At 51.3% G+C, this 22055-nt stretch overlaps 3 protein-coding genes across 5 annotated transcripts; 1 reads left to right on the top strand and 2 right to left on the bottom strand.

Annotated features, from left to right (window-relative positions):
- Positions 1 to 400: 400 nt before the first annotated feature.
- On the bottom strand, positions 401 to 1987 carry LOC122367584 (arylsulfatase I-like). Its single transcript, XM_043340828.1, has one exon. The coding sequence runs from the start codon at positions 1985 to 1987 to the stop codon at positions 401 to 403; it is 1587 nt and encodes a 528-aa protein (XP_043196763.1).
- Positions 1988 to 3471: 1484 nt separating this feature from the next.
- On the bottom strand, positions 3472 to 14619 carry LOC122367583 (MICOS complex subunit MIC60-like). 3 transcript variants are annotated; one of them, XM_043340825.1, is made up of 16 exons: positions 14579 to 14619; positions 12885 to 12973; positions 12574 to 12644; positions 11364 to 11567; positions 9492 to 9574; positions 9271 to 9372; positions 8758 to 8919; positions 8198 to 8324; positions 7749 to 7884; positions 7208 to 7423; positions 6721 to 6936; positions 5899 to 6043; positions 5376 to 5537; positions 4802 to 4995; positions 4406 to 4503; positions 3472 to 4124 (listed from the first exon to the last, which is right to left on the bottom strand). In XM_043340825.1, the coding sequence occupies exons 2-16, from the start codon at positions 12927 to 12929 to the stop codon at positions 3947 to 3949; spliced, it is 2139 nt and encodes a 712-aa protein (XP_043196760.1). In that variant the 5' UTR covers positions 12930 to 12973; positions 14579 to 14619; the 3' UTR covers positions 3472 to 3946. The 3 variants fall into 3 exon arrangements, with proteins under 3 accessions (XP_043196760.1, XP_043196762.1, XP_043196761.1); XM_043340827.1 differs by having other exon boundaries at positions 14508 to 14596; XM_043340826.1 differs by having other exon boundaries at positions 14542 to 14588.
- A 254-nt stretch (positions 14620 to 14873) lies between these two features.
- LOC122367582 (probable very-long-chain enoyl-CoA reductase art-1) lies at positions 14874 to 21799 on the top strand. The gene is made up of 6 exons (XM_043340824.1): positions 14874 to 15410; positions 17470 to 17517; positions 19145 to 19250; positions 19588 to 19795; positions 20109 to 20325; positions 20744 to 21799. Exons 1-6 carry the CDS (start codon positions 15402 to 15404, stop codon positions 21062 to 21064), a joined length of 909 nt encoding a protein of 302 aa, XP_043196759.1. The 5' UTR covers positions 14874 to 15401; the 3' UTR covers positions 21065 to 21799.
- Positions 21800 to 22055: the final 256 nt, after the last annotated feature.

Genomic DNA, 22055 nt, shown 5'->3' with positions numbered 1-22055 from the left:
ATCTGGAATCGACCCCTGCACGTGCGCACGTGCAGCAGCACCCCAACTCTGGCACATGGATATGTATTGCCTAGTGGGTGCCTACCTACATGCCAACTTTCAGCGCAATCGGCCAAGTAGTTACCGAGATATTGCAACAATTACAAAAGTGACACCTCTTCGTTTTGCACGTGGCACGTGCATAAGGGGTCACCCACATGCATCGGCAATAGTCCAATACTTGGTAGAAGGAATGAAGCTACCCTACAAAAATTACCGCGTGTAAATCGGTCAAGTGGTTGCTGAGATATAAGCCTCGCAAAAGCGTGACCACGGCCGGCCGGCCGGCCGCTCATACTCAGAAATTTCCGTTAATCTAAGGAAAGACTACGCTCGCTTCGCTCGCTCCGTAATCACTACCTCAGACAAGGAAATTATAAAAGCTGTCCAACTGGGTCTTCGCCGGTACGCCTGGCTCACACCAGCCGGTGGCAAAAACGTGACCAAAGTTATCTGGGCTGCCGCGCGGGTCATCGGGCGGGCAGTCGGCCGGCACCAGCCGACGTCGGTGCCGCAGCAGACGGTGTTTCAGCTCGGCCACCAGCGCCGGTCGCTGCGCGGCCAGGTTGACGTGCTCGGTCGGGTCCGAGGCCAAGTCGAACAGCCAGGTGGTGTTGCTGCCGGACCAGCGGTGCTCGCCGACCTCTGTGTAGCGGGCCGGCGCCAGCTCGGTCGGCACCAGCGGCCACAGTTCGGTGATGCCCGGCTCCGGGTACCAGTCGTTCTTGCTGCCCGGATAGCCCCAGATCAACTTGAAGTCGCCGACGCGGATCGCCGCGCCCGGTTTCTTCTCGACGTCGATGTTGTAGACGACCTCGGAGCGCGTGCTCGGCTCGCCGCGCGAGATGGCGTCCCACTGGTCCACACCGTCCAGCCGGTCCTCCGGGGTGGGCTGGGGCGCACCGGCCAGCCGCAGCACGGTCGGGAACCAGTCGGTGACGTGGATCAGCGCACGGCTGGCACGGCGCGGCCGCTCCAGCAGCGGCGAGTGGACGAACGAGGCGGCGCGCGTGCCGCCCTCCCACAGGGTGACCTTGTTACCGCGCAGCGGGTAGTTGTTCCCTCCGGCCAGCACCTGACCGCCATTGTCTGCGGTGAAGATGATGACCGTGTTGTCGTAGAGCCCGGCGGCGCGCAGGGCGCTCTCCACGCGCTGTACGGCGTCGTCCAGCGCCGAGACCATGCCGAGGAAGGTGCGCCGGCTCTTGTCGCGCACGCCCGGGTACAGGTCCCAGTAGCGGCGCGGCACCTGCAGCGGCGCGTGCACGCTCTGGAAGGCGAGATAGAGGAACAGCGGCCGGTCGGCCGGGTGCGTCTCGATCACCCGCTCCGCCTCTGCGGCGAACACCTCCGACGAGTAGCGGCCCTCGAACTCGCGCGCTACGCTCATGTTGCGCCGAAAGTCGAGGCCACTGCCGCCCTCGTCCAGGCCGCGCCAGTGTGTGTAGTAGTTCTCCGAGCCCGTCCAGAAGCCCAGGAACGACTGGAAGCCGCGCTCTGTGGGCGTGTACGCCCGCCGGCAGAAGCCCAGGTGCCACTTACCGACGGCGTGTGCGCGGTAGCCGGCGGAGCGGAGTTTCTCCGAGAGCAGCGGCGTGTCCAGGGTCAGTCCGGTGGGCTGCAGCGGCCAGAGCACGTCATGCTGCCGGCCCAAGGTGAACGGGTACCTCCCCGTGAGCAGCGCGGACCGAGACGGCGTGCAGATGGGCTGCACGTACGCCTGCTCGAGCGTGACTCCGTCGGCCGCCAGCCGCGCCAGCGTCGGCGCGCGCACCAGCGAGTTGTGCCATGGCACGTCGTTCCAGCCCAGGTCGTCGGCCACGATCAGCACGATGTTGGGAGGCTGGGAGGGACCGGCATCGGCGGCGCTGGAGACGGTAACGACGGTGATGAGAGTCAAAAATGCCGCCACCAGCCCCCTCCCGTATACACACACGGGAAACGGCATGTTCAAATGATTTCCACTCAACTTAACCAAGGCCCAGTCTGATGGTCCTCGCCGCTCGATCAAAGGCTTATTGCAAACTCACAGCCAACAACGGCCCCTCATGAATGACGCAGTAGCCCGGCAGAGTCACCCGATCGCACGCCGCTCGTCATGCAGTCTGAAGGTCACCGACACGCTATAGTGGAGGGCGGGCGTTGCTACGGCAGAGAACGGCCACACTGCACCCACCGCCGTCCCTGTCCGGCGGGGCACTGTGGTACGCCGTCGTCCGGGAGCCGCGGACGCGGTGATAACACCCCTTATCGACCCCTCCGCCGCACAGTGGAGTGGTGGCGGTCTTATGCGGTTAAAATGTTTAGCTGATTCAACAGAGATTGTATGAAAAACGGTACCGCCATAAAGCATAAACAGTTTTTTCGGGCTACCGTTGTGGGCAATACGCTGACAAACACAGTGGGCAGTGCTGAAAAAATGGCACATTCGGCAGGATGGACGGGACGTCGCTAGGTGGACGGATGTGGGCGCTCCAGCCGATAAGGTGTGTTTGAGTAAGCACCGCAAACACCGCGAGTTCACAGTGAGCTTGCGATAAGACAGAAACAGGCGAACGAGTCAGACGACCGACAATGGTTGGTTGTCCTATTGCACATCATAATAACTGACCATGTCCCTCTGAAAGACGTTTGCGTTTTGTATCTCTTTCAATCAAAGATTGATAATGTGCAGAAGTAGAGTGCAAAGCATGTGCTTCATACTTCTCTCGCTAGATGGCAGCAGCATCAACGCCTGACGGCAGGCTGTGCCGCAGTGCACGCCATGTTTCATACTTTACTCACTAGATGGTAGCACCGTCGGCGCCTGAAGGTAGGCTGCGCCGCAATGCCTACCCCGGTATTCTATGCTGCGGTACCGTCGCACAGCATCCGCTCGGCAGATTTGCTTGCCGTGATTAGGTTGCTTGGAAATTTTGTTTTTTTTTTTCCCTAAGTCTGCGGGCTTGTAAATCGACTTCGCGAAGCTTCTCTGCGGGGAAATAACCGGCACATTGTCGGCAGAGCACAAAAAGAACACTTCTCGGCCACAGCATAAGCACTTATCAAGATCACGATTCGGCCGATGAGCGCACCTCTGTCGGAGATCAGCACTCCGAGGCGAAAAGGAGATATGGGTTTTAGGCAGGTCATAAACGACAGCATAAAAGCGGTAGCGCCTCCGAGCTGCAGCGCCGTGGTAGGATAGGATCGTGTTTTCCGTTACGGTAGAATATGAATTTAAAATTAACTGAAAAATGAAAACAAACTTCTTTATGAATTATAAATAAGTAGGTAGAGAAGATTAGTTTCTAAAATAGTTAACGGTGAAATTTCTAGCTCAGTTGAAAATATTTATCAAATGTCTGTGAGGTAAGACAGATTGTAAACTGACCCTTCATGAAATCAGCGTACCGCGCCACTGCCAACCAGACCGGACCAAATCGAGACAGCTGCACATCCAGTATGTATTACTGGCAGTAGTCTGACCGTACCACTCTCACATACGGCTCTCATAAAGACGCGCCGCGGCCGGTCCGGCGTCCGGTGTTCACGGTGGGCAGCAGGACCCTGTGGCACACCCTGAACGAGTGCCGCTCCACCGCACCCCGGCACACAGAGCAACAGGCACCACTCGCGCTATGTACAAACAATATCGAACAATAGTGATCTTCATCTGTTTGGAAACTGCAGGGTACAGCCCTACGCTCTCTCTGAGGTTCCTCCCGCACTCCCGTAACCTCTCCCGCGGCCGCCTTTCCAGCGCCACGGACAATCACAAGCCGTTCTCGATCGCCCGCCCCACTCACTTGTTCGGCGCCTCGCGTTCGCGGGCGAGCCACCACAACAGCAGCCAATTTCAAACATCCCGCCAGTCGCGCCGCGCGCGTACTGTCATCTAGCGTCGAGCACCGCAACTAAAGCTTCCCTAGAGCGCCTGTAGGCCGGTGGCGGCCGCGTGTGCCAGCAGGGCGTCGGCGGCCTGGCGGGCCTCCAGCAGGAGCCGGGTCTCGCGGATCCAGTCGGAGGCCACCAGGCGGGGCTCGCCGCGCAGCAGGCCCATGTACTTGACCGCCTGGATCAGGTCGTCCTTGTCGATACAGTACCTGACGGGCAAAACAAACAAGGGAATCGTTTTATTGCATGGAACGGAGATGGCTTACCTTATGTTCTAAAGTACATACAGCACAAGGTCCGATAAAAACAAATAAATTGAAAGACAAATAAGCCGAAGCAATCACAGTGTAAACACAGCATGCTACGAACCACTCGGCTAGCCAAATAATCCATAACGACGAATGACATTCGCGATTATTTTCGACCCATGATGAGTTTCAGATAAAATTGGATGTCCATTTCCAAAGTTCCTGATGAAAGTGTTCCGTACCTTGCGCGTGCAATGATCTCGTACGTGTTGAGCTGCGTGGGGTTGATCGGTTCATCGCGCTGCTCTTTGCTGGGGAGTCGCTCAAAGGCATCGACCACCTGCGCAGGCAGACCAGCGATCACGGTACTGACATAGTCAACGGGATTCACGTCGAGAGGGTAAAGCAGACAGGACAGCTCTCAAGGCTTTATTGTACCAAATGACGGGAGTAAATGTCGATAATTAAAGTCTGTACAAATAAACGCCGATGTCTCTCTTACGGACAATCAGATAACGATCGGACCAGGGATAACGATCGGAGGCCAACGAACGGAATACACCGCACTCCCTGACCGCATTGGCTCACATCTCACCCAAATAAGCAGCCACCTACTAACCCCCTCCCTCCACACTCACCAGCAGCGACTGCAGGTAGCTGAGGGCGTACTTGAACAGACTGCCGCCCTCGTCGTCGATCATGCTGACCCGCTTGCAGAGCCGCTCCACCTTGCAGAAGCGCTCTCGGAGGGCATCCTCAGTGTAGACGCCGCGCTCCAGCACCACCTCCGGCAGGTTGTCCAGTACCGCGCTGACAAAACGGTTCGACTCGCCTGGCGGGGGCGAACAGGGTCAGAAATCGCAACGGCTTAGCAGTACAGGGTCAGCAATCGCAACGAATCAGCAGTGGCTCAGCACAACTGGTTTGGGTTGGTGGAATATCGTCCGATCCAGACGACATTGGTATATGAACCATGCGGAAAGTCCGGCTAATTATTGGAGCTCGGTGTAAGCCGGGCTATCTCATCCATACACAAATTATATAGAGAACAGTGACAAGACACGATTAGGTAAATGTATCGAAGAAATGAAAAATAAAACTAAGATGAGGTTTTACTGAGGCTACAAGCACTATCACCCCTTCCAGCTCTCAGCGGCATCCCGACCAGCCCCCTCTCCGGCCGGTCCTTCACTCTCCCCCTTCCCCACGTACCTGCCACCTGTCGGATGGCGGCCGCCTCGTCCCGCAGCGGTTTGAGCTGCTGCTGCCACGAGGCGGCGCCCAGCTGGCCCGTGCGGATGGCCTGCTTGAGCGCCTGGCACGAGACCCACATCTCCTGAGCGTGGTGCGCCGCCCGGTCCAGGTCGGCCCGTGCTGGAGGGGGGGGGGGGCAGGGTGAGAGAGGAGGCCCGATGAAGCATATAATAACTGTCTGACAGCACACGCCGAGATTCAGAGACAGAGCAAGGATCGATTAGCAAACAGTAGCCATGTAATTTCGAGAAAGCATACCAACCAATTATAGGAAAATAATTTCAAACAATCATGCGGCCGTTCGTTTCTAATTAACAAGCGCCGATGTCGGCCGAAACGACCAAAGACAGGAAGCACTGCAAACACACTCTCTCCTAGTCTTGGGTCAGCATAACTCCTGTCAACAAGCCCTTCCACCTGTTTGTTCGATGATGACGCTCCCCAAGGCCTACGTCAGTACACACTTAGTAAGCTCACTAACCTGTGATGGCGTCCTTGAGACCCTTGAGCTCTCCCATCACCACAGCCAGCTCTGACTGATACTGTTGTCGCTCGTCGCGCAGGCGATCCTCGTGTGCCATCTCGAACCGCAGTTTCAGCTCGCGCTCCTGGACTGACAGCACGTCCTAGGGGACAGAGACGTCCGGTTAGCGGGAAAAGTTATAAACATGAGGTGAGGGATTATAAAACACGATCCAGAAATTCATTAATTTCATCGCCATCGACCAGTTGGCAAGCAGGGCCAGTACCAACCAGCCCTGACTAGGACACACCGTAACGCCGCGAACAGCACCCAGACTGAAGACGCTGGATCAGCCCCGATTTCCCCGCCTGGCACCTCCGACTTGGATATGGTCCGAGCTAGAGGTGGCAAAATGTAGACCCGATTACCCGGTCCAAAGAACCAGTCTGGACCCATATGGGTCCAGACCGGTTCCTGGAAATTTTCTGACGGGTCCAACCGGGTCCTACCATAAACTATACATCTTGCACACTACACATTATTGCAAAATGTGAAGTGAATGAAGTGAATGTTTTGTTGCACTATAGCTCATGAGTATTCCCAGTGGGAAATAGGCTGTTTTACATGATGCAACTAATGATACCTACAAGTAGTATGTATTAATTGACTTTTGGGAACCGGGCCCAACTGGTTCCGATTCCAACTAAGACCGGGTCCGACTCATGGTTCCAGAAATGTCCAGCCGGGTCTGGTTCGAGTCTTGTTCCCAAAATTTTCATCTTTTGCCACCTCTAGTCCGAGCGGTCCCGCTAAGCCGTACCCTTCCCTCTGAAGTCTGACCTGGAGGTGGTCCGAGTGTGCGGCCGCCTGGCGTCGCAGCTGCTGCCGCATCTCGTTCTCCAGCTCGGTCTGCAGCGCCTCCAGCTGCTGTCGGTGGTGCAGCTCCACCTGGCGGTGCTGGCGGCTCAGCTCCGTGGACAGCCGCTCCTCCAGCACCGCGTCCAGCTCCTGGCGCTGCCGCTCCAGCGCCGAGCTGAACTTCTGCTGCTCCACAGTCTGCAGGGGAGCGGGGAGTTAGGGATGGAGCTGCTGGACAACCAGGAGGCTGACTGGGGGCTCATTACTGGATTGATCGTCATTGTCAGGGTATGCACACTCAGGATACACCTCGAGAATCAAGAACTTCAGGCCTGCCGAGGTTTATGATTGCCAGAAAAATAAGTGTCCGTTAATATAGTTTGGCGTAAGGAATTAGCACACGCGTGTCCTGGCGAAACAATTATACGCTTCTCACTCCTCCGGCCATCACGCGAATCCTGCGACTCACCAGCATCCTGGCGAGCTCCTTCTGCAGGTAGAGCACCTTCCTGTAGGCGTGCACGAGCAGCACGTTCAGCTCTTCCTCGGAGAGTTTGGTGTTCTTCTCTCCGAGCACCACGCCCGGGACGATGCTGGACATCTCCTGCTGGAATTTGGCGCGCGACTCGTCCACCAGCTGTCGGAACTCGTCCATCACGCGCGCCTCGCTCAGCGCCGCCGCCACCTGACGGACCGACCACCCAAACGGAAACTCAGAGGCCGTGACATGTGACTGCGATGATACATATATTCGGTATAATTTTGAGAAATCAAATCATTTTGAGCTTTGAAAAAAAAATCATGGTACGTTTTGACAAACAGCCACAAAAAAACGAAAAACACGCAAATACTTATTCATTATGTATTAAATAACCCCTACACATAACCTGTGTTATGAAGCTGAAGTTTCGAAAAGAGCACACAACGAATGACTACCAGTTCACGATACATCGCCCGTCTCTCTCGATCGACCCCTCCCGAATCCCGGCCGTGCCGGCCCGTCGTCTGACCTTGTTTTTGGCCGTCTCCAGCCGGTAGTAGGCGGCGGCCAGCGCCTCCTGGACGGGCGTCAGCTGATCGTTGGTGGCCGTCACCTTGTTCCGGCGGGAATCCTCCACGACAGAAGACAGCTTGTCCAGGTACTCCCTGATGGACCGGCGACAGTCACCGTCAGTCATATCGAGTCAGTCACATACGGTCACAGTCACAGTCAGTCACTTCCATTCAGTCATATCGAGGCAGTCACAGTCACTCAGTCACTGCAGCACACGTCACTGTCTGAATCGCAACCAATCGCAAAACTCCACAGCTATACAATTTATTTACACCCCTAAGTCCTAATTCCTAACCATCGTCAGGCAGCCTGTGTCCAGAATTACACGGCGCCCATATAGTCTTCCAGCTCCTGTCTTTTACTCATGTCATGTCTCGTCTCTCCCTCCTGCTCTCGCTCGCTCACCGCGCGTTCTCAGCCAGCTCGTCTGCCTTCTTGCAGATCTGCGCCTTGATGTCTGCCGAGTCCTTCACCTCGGACCAGTCAGCCTCCGTGGCGTCATCGAGACTGCGGAACACCCGCTCCACGTGACCTGCCGCAAGGCGGATGCACAGGGTCACGTGATATATCAACTCGGTATAACCTGCTCCACGTGACCTGAGGCACAGCAGACACACAGAGTCACCTAATCTAACAATACCGGAGGCGAAAGTAACAAATAAGAGAGGGTCGTCACATCCAAACGACGGACTCGTCTAGTCTAGGATAGGCAAATAACCAGGTGAATCATTATTCATTACATCTATAAATTCAACTCGCTTTTCAGATGTCAAAAATAAACAAAGAATGAAATGATTACCAATCCTCTGAGCTGATTTTTAAGTGTAACTTCTATGGATCGCTAGTTACAATAAGGAACTTCACCTACGAAATACACCAGCATGGTCCCTCCATGTGACAAATTCATCCGTCTACACACGCATAACCCTCCCTCCCGTCCGACCCCCCCCCCCCGTTCAACGCACCGACGACGGCAGAGGCGGCGCGCTGCTGAGCGTCGACGGCCACGTCGAGCGCCATCTGCGCCTGCTGACTCAGCTCCTTGAGCAGGTTCTCCAGCGCCAGATTCTCCACGGCGTGGTCGGCCTCCAGGGCGCGGGCGCGCTCCTCGGCGGCGCGCGCGGCGTCTGACGGCACGAAGGGCGGGAGGGAGTCAGACCACTGGTGGGTTTAAGGGGATGGCATGGTGAGCCACTGGAATTCGCTACAACTGCATCAAGACATCGGATAGATTACAAAATTGAAGTTCATGACGATGCCTATCCGGCCTCCTCCCCTACCTTTTATCAGTAAATTGAAAAAGTCTACATTCGGTCATTCAGGAACATAAAAACATAAGAAGCCTTCAGCCAAACAGACAGGATCAGTGGACATTACAAAGCGAAGCTTGGCCAAAAGGCGTCTAAATCAAACACGCAGCAAGTATCGCATTTGCCAATCCCTCGCACACTAATAACAGTAGCACTAGCCGCACCTACCTTCCTCCGCCGAGCTCTTGGCCTCCGCGGGCGCCGCCTCTGAGGGCTGTTCGGCCGCCTCCGCTGGTGGGGAGGCCTTGGCGTCTGACGCCGGCTCCACCGCTGAAAGACACAGGAACAGACTGGCGGGTTAGACGGGAACAGGAAATGACATCGGCATCGATAACTGAGGTATAAACATGAGTTGCAAGTGACAGACATTGGAGCGCTGGCAAACCCACCTTCTGACTTGTCGGTGGATTTAGCAGGCGCCGAGTCGCTGGCCACCTCCTTCTTTGGTTCCGACTTCTGAGCTGGCTTTTTACTGAAAACAAAATTAGAATGCTGCTCTAGCATAATGATCACCTGAGCAGGACAAGCTTTATATCAAGATATGGTTGAAAGTAACTGAATTATGCGTAACGTTTCAGAAAACTCGTCCTCTCACTCGTCATCTTGGGACATTTCTCGGACCTCCCATCAGTGCTGGAAATGAGGCCGCTTTCTGGTCCCGGCGTTTTATTCTCCGGGTGGGTTAGCCCCGTCTAGCGCTTAGCCTTTCGGGACCCTCTCAGAGCCGCGGTTGTTTTTGCCGCTCGGCCCATTCGAAATACAAAGTTGATAGTCACACGAAGTTTATTTGGGGCCTCTGAATATACTTCGAAATTAATCGATTCTACAAACCCTTTTTCTTTCAGCTAACTATATGCATACATTTAACAGTAACTCCAGACTAGGCTGGTTTGGCTGGCCCTAAATAAGCTTCGTGTGACTATTAACTTTGCATCTCGACTGCGACGAGCGGCGAAAACAATCGCGACCCTGAGTGGGTCCCGAAAGACTAAATGCTGGACGGGATTAACCCGCGCCCTGCTGGGGGGTGTTTGAACCCCCCCCCCTTGTGGTTTTTCGCGAATATCTCAAAAACGGCGGCGCGGACCTTATCATACATCAATTCTACACATGCTGTGAAAATTTCAGTCCAAGGTCATTCAAGGTCAGGTCACCAGGTCACTTGAAGTGACCTCACCTCATAAAAAGTTTCAATGGCTGTCATAGCTACACCGAGTGACCGATCGCTTTGAAACTTTTAGCGATTGCTAAGAGCAATAGCATGTACAAAATGTATATCTCAGAATTTTGATATCGGTGACCTAAGGTCAGGTCAATTTTGCGACCTCCCCACTATAAGTCAATGGGAGAAAATTGAAATGCGCCTCTTTTGGACGAAAAACATTATAAACACTCCCAAACACTGAATTACAAGTGGTTTAGACACACTGAACATGAAAATGGTGTTCGTGACCCCTGTTTATGCCCTGAGGTCATCTTAGGTCACGAATGGTATCTAACAGTTTTTCGCAAATAACTTTTGATAGAGGCATGCTAGAGCGATGAAAACGCCTTAGATGTGTTCAGCTCGACGATACGGATCGACTGATATGCAACATGACCCTTTCCGGTCAGGTCATGACCTTGACCTGAGGTTAAATTTTCAAGTTGACCTTTCAAGGTCAAGTTATAGTTCATTCGATGCGTCTTGACGAGAGGAACACGATGCCGGTAAAAGTAAGCTCGTACAAGTCTTGGGTCAAAAGTTATTGCAGAAAAACTGTTTCCGAAAAAAATCAGCTATTTTTGCAGTTTTTGCCCCCTGGAGGCAAAACCGTTGACGTTAGATCAAATCTGAGAAAATTATTCAGAAAGGGCGTTAATAAGGCTATCGAATGCGCTTTTCCGCGGCGCTGTAACTCTATTGGTTCCCGAGTTATGCGTTGGCTTCTTGGAAATTGTCGACATTCGACCTGGAAATCGGCGAAATTTTGCCTTCAATGACCTCTGGTGACCTGACCTTTGACCTTACCAAAAAATTGACATAAGTGATTTCCTCATTATTTTTGACGCTCTTTCGAACGCCGCCTTCCGCGTATCGCTACGTGGCCCAGGAGCCGAGTTAGAAGGGGAGGAGGGTGTTCAAACACCCCCCCCCCCCAGCAGGGCGTGGAAATCCAGGACCCCCAGCCGGTCGCGGGTTAACCCGCCCAGAGAATAAAACGCCGGGACCAGAAAGCGGCCTCATTTCCAGCAGTGCCTCCCATCCTACTCGGACTCACATGCGCAGTTTGGAGGGCACCTCCTCGGGCGGGGGCGGGGGCGGCGCGCGCTCCCCGAGCACCGCCGCCAGGGCCTCCTTCGAGTAGGGCACCGACGCCTCCAATGTGTCACGGAAGGCCGGGTCGAGCCAGGCGTACCCGACGGTGCCGCCGAGCGCCAGAGAGACGACACCGGCGCCGACCGTCACCGCCGAGACACTGCCCCTGGAGCGCGAAACGACAGACGGTCAGAAGCGGGGACACTGGAGGGACACCGCAGCCCAGGTCAGTCAGCCGAGACACCGCCCCTGGAGGGAGACACTGGAGGGGCGCCGCAGCCAAAGTCAGTCACCCGGGACGCCGCAACTGGAGAGAGCAACTGAAGAGATGGTCAGACCCTGAACCCAGGGACCCTGGAGGATCTGACCAGAGCCCAGGTCAGACGGTCAGACACCACCCCCTGGAACCGGACAGAACCGGGCCGGCGAGACACATCCTGGTCGGACGATATATTCGCTGATGGTATTGCTAGACAATGACAGCCTCACAGAACCACAAGCAAGCAGATGACCAAATTTGGTTCATTTGTGTTTTTGGACATATCGATTGCAAGATCATTTGCTCCCACTCAGGGCTGCGGAGTCGATGGATTTTCGGCGACTCCGACTCCGACTCCAGCTTTCAAAAACCAGCTCCGACTCCGACTCCGACTCCAACTCCCGACTCCGACTCCGCAGACCTAGCAGGGCTGCGGAGTCGACAGATTTTAGGTGACTCCGACTTCGACTCCGGCTCGGGTTTCTAAAATCGACTCCGACTCCGACTCCGACTCCGGTCACAACTGTCGACTCCGACCGACTCCGACTCCGACTCCGACTCCGACTCCGCAGCCCTGCTCCCACTTATCCCAGGAAGACTTAGCTCGATATAAATGATACAACTGCTCAGTGCTCACTCATCACTGTTCACACAGACACACACATCCACAGACAACACATTGGAAGGCAAATTTTGTGCTTTGGGTTCTTTTAGCCAAATTCTATTAAAACTAAGCTGGCAATAGTAACCATTGCTTTCTTTTCCCACAATGATTCGACACACTAAAAGACTTCCTGCCAGCATGCCACCAAAACACAATTAACAGCAGAGTAAGCCTGGGCAGTAGCATCACATTGAAAGGCCAGCTGCAGTCCTATGTCTGACTGTCAGTGTGACAGCAGTTTGCACTCACTTTTTCTTGGGCGCTGTGGTCTGGGACCTGGAGCTGAGCTGGCCTGGCAGTGCAGGGTTGGTGGATCCCACCTATCAAACAGAGCACATAACATAGTTACCATCATCAGCTTACTCTCTGGGAAGAAGAGCAAACATGATGAAATGTGGGTATGCCAAACAAGTGAATCATAAACTATGCTGATCAATTTTCAATGCTGTGAACAATGCAAAGTGTAGAAAAACAAGCAATGCCATCCAACAATTAAACAAATATACAAAGTTACATAACACATTTTGCATTTCTCTGAGCTTGCTAGGTTAAAGACTTACCCTGGATAAAACCTTCCTTGACACATGATTTGCAGCTCTGAACATGATGTATGTTATTCAGCTAAGGTGTTTTAGCTGATTACCTTATCCTGTAGAAAGATTGAGAAAATGAGACAGGACAGCTCATTGCCAATTTCCTTTTGTTGATAAAATGATAAGACATAATGTAATTACAAGTGAACTTAGAAATGCATACTATCATTAATACTATCATTATAAAAGTACAGACAAAAGGAGAGAATTAAGATAAAAGGTCATGAAATACCATTCTAAAACATTATTAATGCTTGTAACAATTCATTATAATACTCAAACAGCTACAAAACTGGAAAAGACAGTTTTGTAATTCTCTTTTAAGATTGCACCTAATGACAACAAAACACATGCAATAACACATTGATGGAAATAATGCATAGTAATAAGGTATGCTTAAATTAATGATGTGTCAGAAGATAAGCAAAACAAGTAAGCATTTCAGATAGGTACAGGAGTGCTAATCTAAGCTGAAACCTGTACTGTGCATATGTCGGATGTCCTGTGTCCATACGTCATGTACCTATTTGACAACTGCAATTTATTGTTTTCCATTACTTGCATAATGCATTTAACCATCTTTATGAAAACGTATCAGGGCATTATATGCATGAAAAAATCAAGCAAAATGAAGCATTAACATTAAAATTAGCAATGATTAATGATGTTAAGTCAATACCTATACTCTTATTCAGTATTGCATCATTCTAAAAAGCGAACCAATGTAAAATATCCAGCAAGAGCTAGCAAAAGGATCGAAATTCGCTAACTACAAGCCAATGGAAACTTGAAACAATTTTTTGAGGACCACCAAACTATCATAATTCCAAGGATAACAAATCATGACATGAAATCTGGCTGACAGCAAGACTATAGGTGTAGTGATTGAACAATTTGATCACCCAATTACATTATTGTCATTCATTCAAGAAGATCAACGACTGGTGGAGAGAGTCCAGCGCAGAGCCACGCGACTTGTCACTGAAATCCGGCATCTCCCGTATCAGGAGCGGCTGCGCAGGCTACGGCTGCCGTCTTTGCTTTACAGAAGACGCAGAGGAGACGTCATCATGCTCTACATGCTCATGACTGGTCTTCTGAACCTGAAGAAAGAAGACTTCTTCCAGGCTGCTCCATCGGCAAGCACAAGAGGTCATACGATGAAGGTGGCCAAACCAAGAGCTCTGACTAGAGTACGAAGAAACCACTGGAGCGTACGTGCGGTCAACGACTGGAACTCGCTGCCGGCTGAAGTGGTTCTCGCTCCGACCCTGAACGGGTTCAAGAACCTCCTTGACAGACACTGGTCGAGTCGTATGTACGATATCCCTACCATAAACTGAGTTTGAGCAAAGAGTACCGCATGAGCTCGACGAGATCGGGTCCAATAGGCCTCTGGCCTCCAATAGTCCCGCCAACATTAAGGTAAGGTAAGGTAAGGTATTTTTCAATCAGCAAACTGGCTAAAAGAGTTGGGGAAATATTATACTTTCAGTATTTCAAAATTGACACCACCGGCACCACCTCTTTTTAATGAATGTCTACAAGTGAAAAATCGACCATATGGGTAAAAATGAAACAACACACTACCGTAGCAAAACAATAGGAAAATGAGCTGAAAAACCAGAAGTTATTCTTTAAAGAAAGTCCAGCGATTTTGCCTGTATGTGTAGGGCTGCAGGGAAGAGAGGGCTGAAAATAACATTTATTCATACCAGCTGACGTTCTAGAAAGAATAAAAATTAAATTACGTCATCAACCATATTCTTACATGACGTTGCCTTTGTTACCCTTTGAAACCAGTTTTTACAAATATTTTGCATTTAATAATATACATTGATTTTTCATACTAAATAAAATATCAAAAAACGGAGTTATTCAAGACATTTTTTTTAACATCGTCAGAAAGCTCTTAATTTCTTGTCAACCTGAGAAAGTAACTACTGCGCCAGAAATGTAAATATTGTCTGATATAATATTTGATACCTGTATTTACAAATAATTAATTTAACGACGTATTTAGTACTGGTAAGCAGATTGTCATGTATGAAGGATACTCATACCTTTGTTTGTCAAATTACAAAATTATTGGGCATTTTTATCTGTATCTTTCATTCGTAATGAATTGCAGTTTGAAATACGACATAATCGATAAAAAATGTCAAAGATAATGTATCATTTTCCATATTTCTGCTGAGACCAATGATGCCACAAGTTCTTTTCAATAAGTGCTTTGTGTAGAACCTTGATATCAAGGGATGCAAGTGGGCGGCAGGGCAATTGTTTGTTGTGTTTGCGTGGCCGGCTGGTTCGTGTGCGGGGAGTGGAATCCGCGCTCGCAAGGCCCTATATACCCGCGCTCGGGTTCCAACGACTGGTTGAATATTTTCCCTACTCAACTCAAGGCTTCATTCATCTGCATAGTGGAAGGCAATACTTGAACATTTTACAGCGAGTCAAACGTGAACGGAAAAGAAAGCTAAGATGTCCAAGGTAAGATTTCAGAATTCAGGGTAACGCTGGGGCAGGCGTCACACGCTGATTTGCTTTTCTGGCTGCATTTTTCTTGATTAATCATAAATGGTTGCAAAATAACTGTCATTGTTAAATGATAATGGGTAAATTTTGGTTCTTGTGCTCAATTGCAGTGCCCCAAAATGCGTTCAACATGCAACCTACATGCTACAGTCATTCCCCATTCCATGCAGCCAAGGCTGCAGTCGGTCCGGCGATGACGAATGCCCGACGGCCGACGCTGACCCTTGTCAGGGGGGGGAGGGAGGGAGCGAGCGAGAGAGAGACAGAGACAGAGACCGAGATCGAGAGAGCAAGTGTTGAGCGAATTAATCGTTATGTCCGTGCTTCTTGCCCTGCATGTTTCTGTTAGAACCAGATTTTGACTCTGGACTGTAATCGCCATGCCATGTGTGGATTGTTCATGATGGGAATACATACATACACACAATATGCACCAATGGTGGCAGATGGTGATAATTATTATGATAATATTGGATATAAATATGGATAGGATTAGCTTTTATTCATGACACACTTTCTGAGGTCTTCTATCAAATCATGTACATAGGAATCAAATCAACTTTGTTGTAGTTATGTCCCCTACCCTGACCGGAATTTCCCCTCTGACACCCAAACAAAATGCCTACAGTTTTGGGACACTGCCCAATTGTCAGGTGATATGCTCTTTTCTAGAACAGGATCAACTTGGTTTGGATCTTGGTGCTTTAATTTTTAGATCAAAGTTAGTCAAGTCAGGAAATAGTTGTGGGTGGCCATATACTATATAGCTTCTCAACCTTCTCAACATACCTTCTCAACATACCTTCTCAACATCTTCAAAGTGCAAGATGTAACTACCTATGGTAGTGATATCAGAGGTGTTAGATCAGCTGAGTATGTGATGTCAGAGCCTCCCACTCATACTTCCATGACAACTTTGCAAAACTCTGAAATAGTGTAAAAGTGCCTGTCCCATAGCTCAGTTGGTGGAGTATTGGACTCCCGGTAGTGAGATCTCGGGTTCGGTTGCCTGGAACTGCTCGATCGGATGGTAGGGGTCGCGTCGGGGTCTATGCAACAAGCTGTGCTTAGTGTGAACTCCGGCTCTCAATACATCCATTCAAACATTCCAGGTAGATTTATATACAAAATTACCAAAGCATTTTGCTTCTTCTCCGACCTCGTTTTGCATACTCGAGGGCAGCGCTTTTCGAGGAGCGCTGCGGCCCGAAGGTTGAGACTTTGAATTGTGAAAAACGCCCGCCCGCCGCAAAATGCGCAAAACGCACGCCCGAAACGCCAACGCAAACGTCGCAAAAAATAAACGCTCGCCCGTCGTTTTGCATACAGTTAGTCTATGTTTATGAGACTGTCTAATGTCTATCCTGAAATCCATATCCACATGACAATGTGTGACCACATCTATGCAACTGTCACAGATTTAGCATGCTAATACATTCTATCTTTCATTAAGCTGGATAATTTGTGTACTTCTTAGGAGATCACATGCTATTATCTTGTCTGTGTGCCGCACCTTTGTTCTGGACAGTGCTGGAAATGAGGCCGCTTTCTGGTCCCGGCGTTTTATTCTCCTCGCGGGTTAATCCCGTCCAGCGTTTAGCCCTTCGGGACCCACTCAGGGTCGCGGTTGTTTTCGCCGCTCGCCCCAGTCGATATGCAAAGTTAATAGTCACACGAAGCTTATTTAGGGCCAGCCAAACCAGTCTAGTCTGGAGTTACTGTTAAATGTATGCATATAGGTGAAAGAAAAAGGTTTTGTAGAATCAATTAATTTCGAAGTCGTATATTCAGAAGCCCCAAATAAACTTCGTGCGACTATCAACTTTGCATCTCGAATGGGCCGAGCGGCGAAAACAACCGCGGCTCTGAGAGGGTCCCGAAAGGCTAAGCGCTAGACGGGGCTAACTCACCCGGAGAATAAAACGCCGGGACCAGAAAGCGGCCTCATTTCCAGCACTGGTTCTGGAACACTCCCTCTGAGTCTGGTACATGTTTAATTTATTTGATTTTTCAGGTTGAAATTCTACATGCCGGTTCTGGGAAGAGCCTCTTCACTCTAAATGTAAGTACTTTTCATAACGTCCAGTTTATCTATGTCGGGTTTCTACTAGCGGTTTACATCAACATATATTCACTTCAGCCAAATTAATACAGGATTCAGTAAGGCAAATATGGCGCGTGTGCCGCGAACGTATGAAGCTATGCAGTGCTGTAGTATCGAAATGTTCAACATTATTTCTCCTTGAGTAGGTATCTCTCTATCCTCCATCTCTATATCCATATCTGAACAGTATCTGTAATTGGACTTAGAGACTATATATAATTATTTTGTCCCGTATTGGAAAACTGAAACGCAGACTACTGACTCGCGCCAGTTACAGCCGCAGATTTGGCTCGGGCCGTCATCTCACTCGGTGCCACCCCGGCGGTCCAGTTCCTGACCCGGGTGGTTGACCTGTCCGGCCGGCCGGCCCAGTCGCGATGCTTGCCCTCTCGTTGGTCGACCGGCCGGCCGTCCGGTTTTTGCGCGATCCACCGTACATTCCTGATGCTGAGGACCGGTACGGCGGGTCGCGCCGCCGCCGCTCCCGGCGCCGGGCGCGGCGCGAGGAGGTCCTGAGCTGGTCTGCTCACGTGTCCGGAGTACAGAACTAATCCTGAATACCGGGTACCGGGAAGCGGCCGCAGACACCAGCGCTGTGTGAAAACGTCGCACGTTGGAGTCAACATGCGTCTGCTCGCTGGGTTTTAGAGAGGACTAGGGAGTGACACCGAGATTTACACATAATAATTTATAATTGTGACATTTATTCAACCATGAGGAATAAGCTAATGAGTGAATCGCGTGGCAGGAGGCCTCACTCATGCACCTATTTGTAAGTGTTGGGTTCAGGAGTTCATTTAAACAACTGCTGGCTTAGATTCCATTGGAGGTGATTTGTTTACACAAACACCGTTGAACTTGGCCAATGCTGAGACGTTAACATACGTGCCCCTTTAGGTACCAGGCGTCTCATGGCGAACCGATTAATCGGCAATTTGTCTGGAGGTCTGACACCAGACTGGCCAATTTGTCTGGTGATCTGGCACCAGAAGACGGTATCCCGCCCTCAGATTGCTGACATGACACTTCCCGGTAGAATAAACAAATAGCGGCGGCAGCGCTCTGATTAAAGGTCACCGTCTAATGGTGTGGGCTGTCGCAAGACGGTCTGTGCTCTGTAGGTGCACCCTGTAGACTAGAGGCTTTTGGATTTGTATTTTCTTACATTGGATTAGCTGCGTTAGTCACTAACTAATAGATTCATGTAGATTGCTACACACAATTGCGTTCAGAGGAATGTTAACGTTTTCGCAGATGACCATTGCCGTCCGGTTACCCTGAAACCCTATCCTCGCGTCGTTTATAGACATAGTAGTTATCGCTTCAAGTATACATTCACGATATCATTGTTTGATAACCGCTCTAAATCTACGGAAACCAGTAATGTTTTAATTATTCGCGTTATCGTTTTGTTTTCAAAACAAGAGTCTTGCGGGAATATTGCCGCTATGTATAACATAAAGCCCATTTATAAGACGGAATCTTTAGCAACTCCCCTTAGTAATTCACTCTGTTAGGGACGGTAATCACTCGAGGCGTGTTGTCGACAATCCACTCTGACCCGTTCGCCGCCACTGACCCGCAGGCGGCGCCGTCCACCTCCATTCTGGAGCTGAAGAAGCAGGTGTGTGAGAAGCGGAAGGGCCTGTACCCAGGCAGGGTGGACCTGAAACCCAAACAGCGCGGAAAAGGTACGTCAGGTCGAGCTGAGGCTGATGAGAACCCGGCGGCTTTGTGGTCAACTATGCTGGGACACGGCGACTTCTTTTCCAGCCAGATGCCCGCCTCTATATCTGACTAGAGATGGGGGAAGGGATCGCGAGGAATAAAATAGGTTCCCAGGCTGACTGAATGTATGGGTCCTGAGTGTTTGGATTATGTCCTCGCCTCTCGCGATTCCATTTAATGCAGATCACGACACTTTTCGGGCTGGTTACACCAAGTGGTTCACACTGCTTTGGCTCTCGTAATCCTTCACTCCCTCGACTCGTCTCTGGACCCTGACTCAATCCCCCTACTTCCCGGCAGGCTACGGCGACTCGGACACTCTGGCCTCGCTGGGTCTGCACGCGGGCACCAAGCTCTACCTGAAGGACCTGGGACCGCAGATCGGCTGGGTGACGGTGTTCCTGGCTGAGTACGCCGGACCTCTGGTGCTCTACCTGTGGTGCTTCACCCGGCCCTGGCCCCTGTATGATGCCGGAGCCGCCGCCAAGCCCGTCACCACCGCCGCCAAGTGAGGAGGGGAGGAGGAGGGTACTGGTGGTTTGATGTGGGATCCGCTAGGTGTCAGTACTGATGCTTGTGCTGGGGACAGTATTTTACACGATTTGATGTATGATTTTAGTCACTATAAATGTCGTATACGTAAAAATGCATACCCCAAGAATGCAACGTTGACCTAGACGTGAAAATGTCTGGAAAAATGCCGGTTTTGAACTCGTTGCTAGTTGTGTGCAGTGTGCACACTTGTCCGATAACAAACAACTAATCAGAGTCGTGACTCTTCTGACCTGCCATGACCCGTGGCCCAACCCTCTGCTTCTCAGGGTGGCCTGCGCCTGCTGGACGATCCACTACGCCAAGCGTCTGCTGGAGACGCTCTTTGTGCACCGGTTCTCGCACGCCACGATGCCGCTGTCGAACCTGTTCAAGAACTGCTCGTACTACTGGGGCTTCACGGTGTTTGTGGCGTATCATGTGAACCATCCGCTGTTCACGCCGCCGGCCCGGCCGCTCTTCATCACCGGCGTGGTACTGTTCACGGTGAGTTGGGGGGGGGGGGGCGGAAACTCACCGTGAGTCCGACGGAGTTTTGCTTTGAGTTGAGGGAAATCTCGCGGTGAATTGGACAGCTTTTACACATAGTGTTTATAACTGTTGAGAATTCATAGACCCGTTGAGTGTCTATACTTTGTGTCAGATATCCTCCCCAATTTAGCACACAGGCGCAAAACGTGTTTAGATGTTGCTTAAATCATGTCGCTAGGCAGGATGACGATAACTTGTTATGGCGATTGGTTTTTCGATATCTATTTCCCGACTCTTTTGATAGTTTCCAGCATATCTGTCAGTTGCCTCTGATGTGCTCTGTTGCCTGTTGGAAGATGAGATGAGCCCTTGCTGACCCAACACCCCCCCCCCCTCCCCCACCCCTCCCCCTCCCCCACCCCTCCGTCCGCAGCTGGGCGAGCTCGGTAACCTGAGCATCCACTGGGCGCTGCGTCAGCTGCGGCCGGCCGGCAGCCGCGTGCGCCGCATCCCCCAGCCCACGGTGAACCCGTTCACGGCCCTCTTCTCGGCCGTCTCGTGTCCCAACTACACCTACGAGTTTGTCAGCTGGCTCGGCTTCACGGTGATGACGCAGTGTCTGCCGGCGGGCCTGTTCACCGCCGCCGGGATGTACCAGATGACCGTGTGGGCGCTGGGCAAACACCGCAACTACAAGAAGGAGTTCCCCGAGTACCCGCGCGGACGAAAGGCCATCCTGCCCGGTGTGCTGTGAATAGACGGCCGCCGGAGATAGGGGGAGATAGAGATGGAGACCAGACTGAAGAGGAGACAGACTAGAGACAAGGGGAGACGGTGACGGAGACGGTGACAGAGACAGACTGATGACGCACAGAGAGATGGAATCGTAGACTCAGTTGACAGAGACAGAGACAGTGACAGACAGACCAACATAAACGCAATCGAGACGGGAGAAGCGTCGAGAGAAAGATTGGCGTGTAGTGTAGTGGATGGTTGGAAATTGAGGGAGGGAGTGGTATAATATACCTCTGGTATGTATCTGACCAGGGGTGCCCAGTACGGGGACGGGCACCAGAGCGGTGACGGGACGGCGCGGTGGGTTGGAGGGACGGGGCGCGGTGGGACGGTGTCACGGTACCTACGATTACCGCAACTGGGCATGTGGGGAGAGAATGGTGGATCCCTGCTGCTAGCTCACATCAGTCTGGCCTGAGATTACGAATTGTGGTGCAGTTTATTGATTTGAGACCAGTCGTTACGTGTGATTCAACTAGCGGCTCACTGTGGTCAATATTGAGCTTCGGGGGTAGCTTTGACCATTCCATTAGGGTTTCGGAAGGACATGGCTGACGACAGTCAATGATTTTAGTGGCTCAAGACTGGTCAATTTGTGTTATTGCGTCTCGTAGCATATTCGTTTGTTGTAGAACGTTGTGTTTGTTTGTCTCATGCCATATGGATTGGAGGAATACACGTGAAGTTGCCGCTGGTTTGGTCTTCTACGAATGTGCGGGATGTATGGTGCCGGTAAAAATAGAATGACGGCGGACTATGAGAGATTCAGCTTCGAAAGAAAGCGCCCGATAGTACAGAAACCTGTGGCATTACCTGCCTGGCAAAAGACAAGCTCAGAACAATAGCGGATAGGCCAGGGCAAATGACTACAGGTCAACTCTGTCGATAAGCTGAAGCGGCCACCTGGGAAAGGATGAATCAGGGCACTAAAGAGGAATGAATGTGGGAGG

This window comes from Amphibalanus amphitrite, unplaced genomic scaffold, assembly GCF_019059575.1.
Source record: "Amphibalanus amphitrite isolate SeventyFive unplaced genomic scaffold, NRLGWU_Aamphi_draft 000879F_arrow, whole genome shotgun sequence".
In the NCBI taxonomy this organism is placed as follows: domain Eukaryota; kingdom Metazoa; phylum Arthropoda; class Thecostraca; order Balanomorpha; family Balanidae; genus Amphibalanus; species Amphibalanus amphitrite.
Note: the sequence above shows the minus strand (reverse complement) of the source record. Positions and strands in the feature narration are given on the sequence as shown.

Excerpts from the sequence above, each read along its gene's own strand:
- LOC122367584 (XM_043340828.1), bottom strand. The coding sequence starts at position 1,987 with ATGCCGTTTCCCGTGTGTGTATACGGGAGGGGGCTGGTGGCGGCATTT.
- LOC122367583 (XM_043340825.1), bottom strand. The coding sequence starts at position 12,929 with ATGTTCAGAGCTGCAAATCATGTGTCAAGGAAGGTTTTATCCAGG. Across the intron at positions 8,325-8,757 it reads CGCCGCCTCTGCCGTCGTCG|GTCACGTGGAGCGGGTGTTC; the intron begins GTGCGTTGAACG and ends GCCTTGCGGCAG. Across the intron at positions 7,885-8,197 it reads GAGCTGGCTGAGAACGCGCG|GGAGTACCTGGACAAGCTGT; the intron begins GTGAGCGAGCGA and ends CCGGTCCATCAG.
- LOC122367582 (XM_043340824.1), top strand. Across the intron at positions 19,251-19,587 it reads ACCCAAACAGCGCGGAAAAG|GCTACGGCGACTCGGACACT; the intron begins GTACGTCAGGTC and ends ACTTCCCGGCAG. Across the intron at positions 20,326-20,743 it reads CCGGCGTGGTACTGTTCACG|CTGGGCGAGCTCGGTAACCT; the intron begins GTGAGTTGGGGG and ends CTCCGTCCGCAG.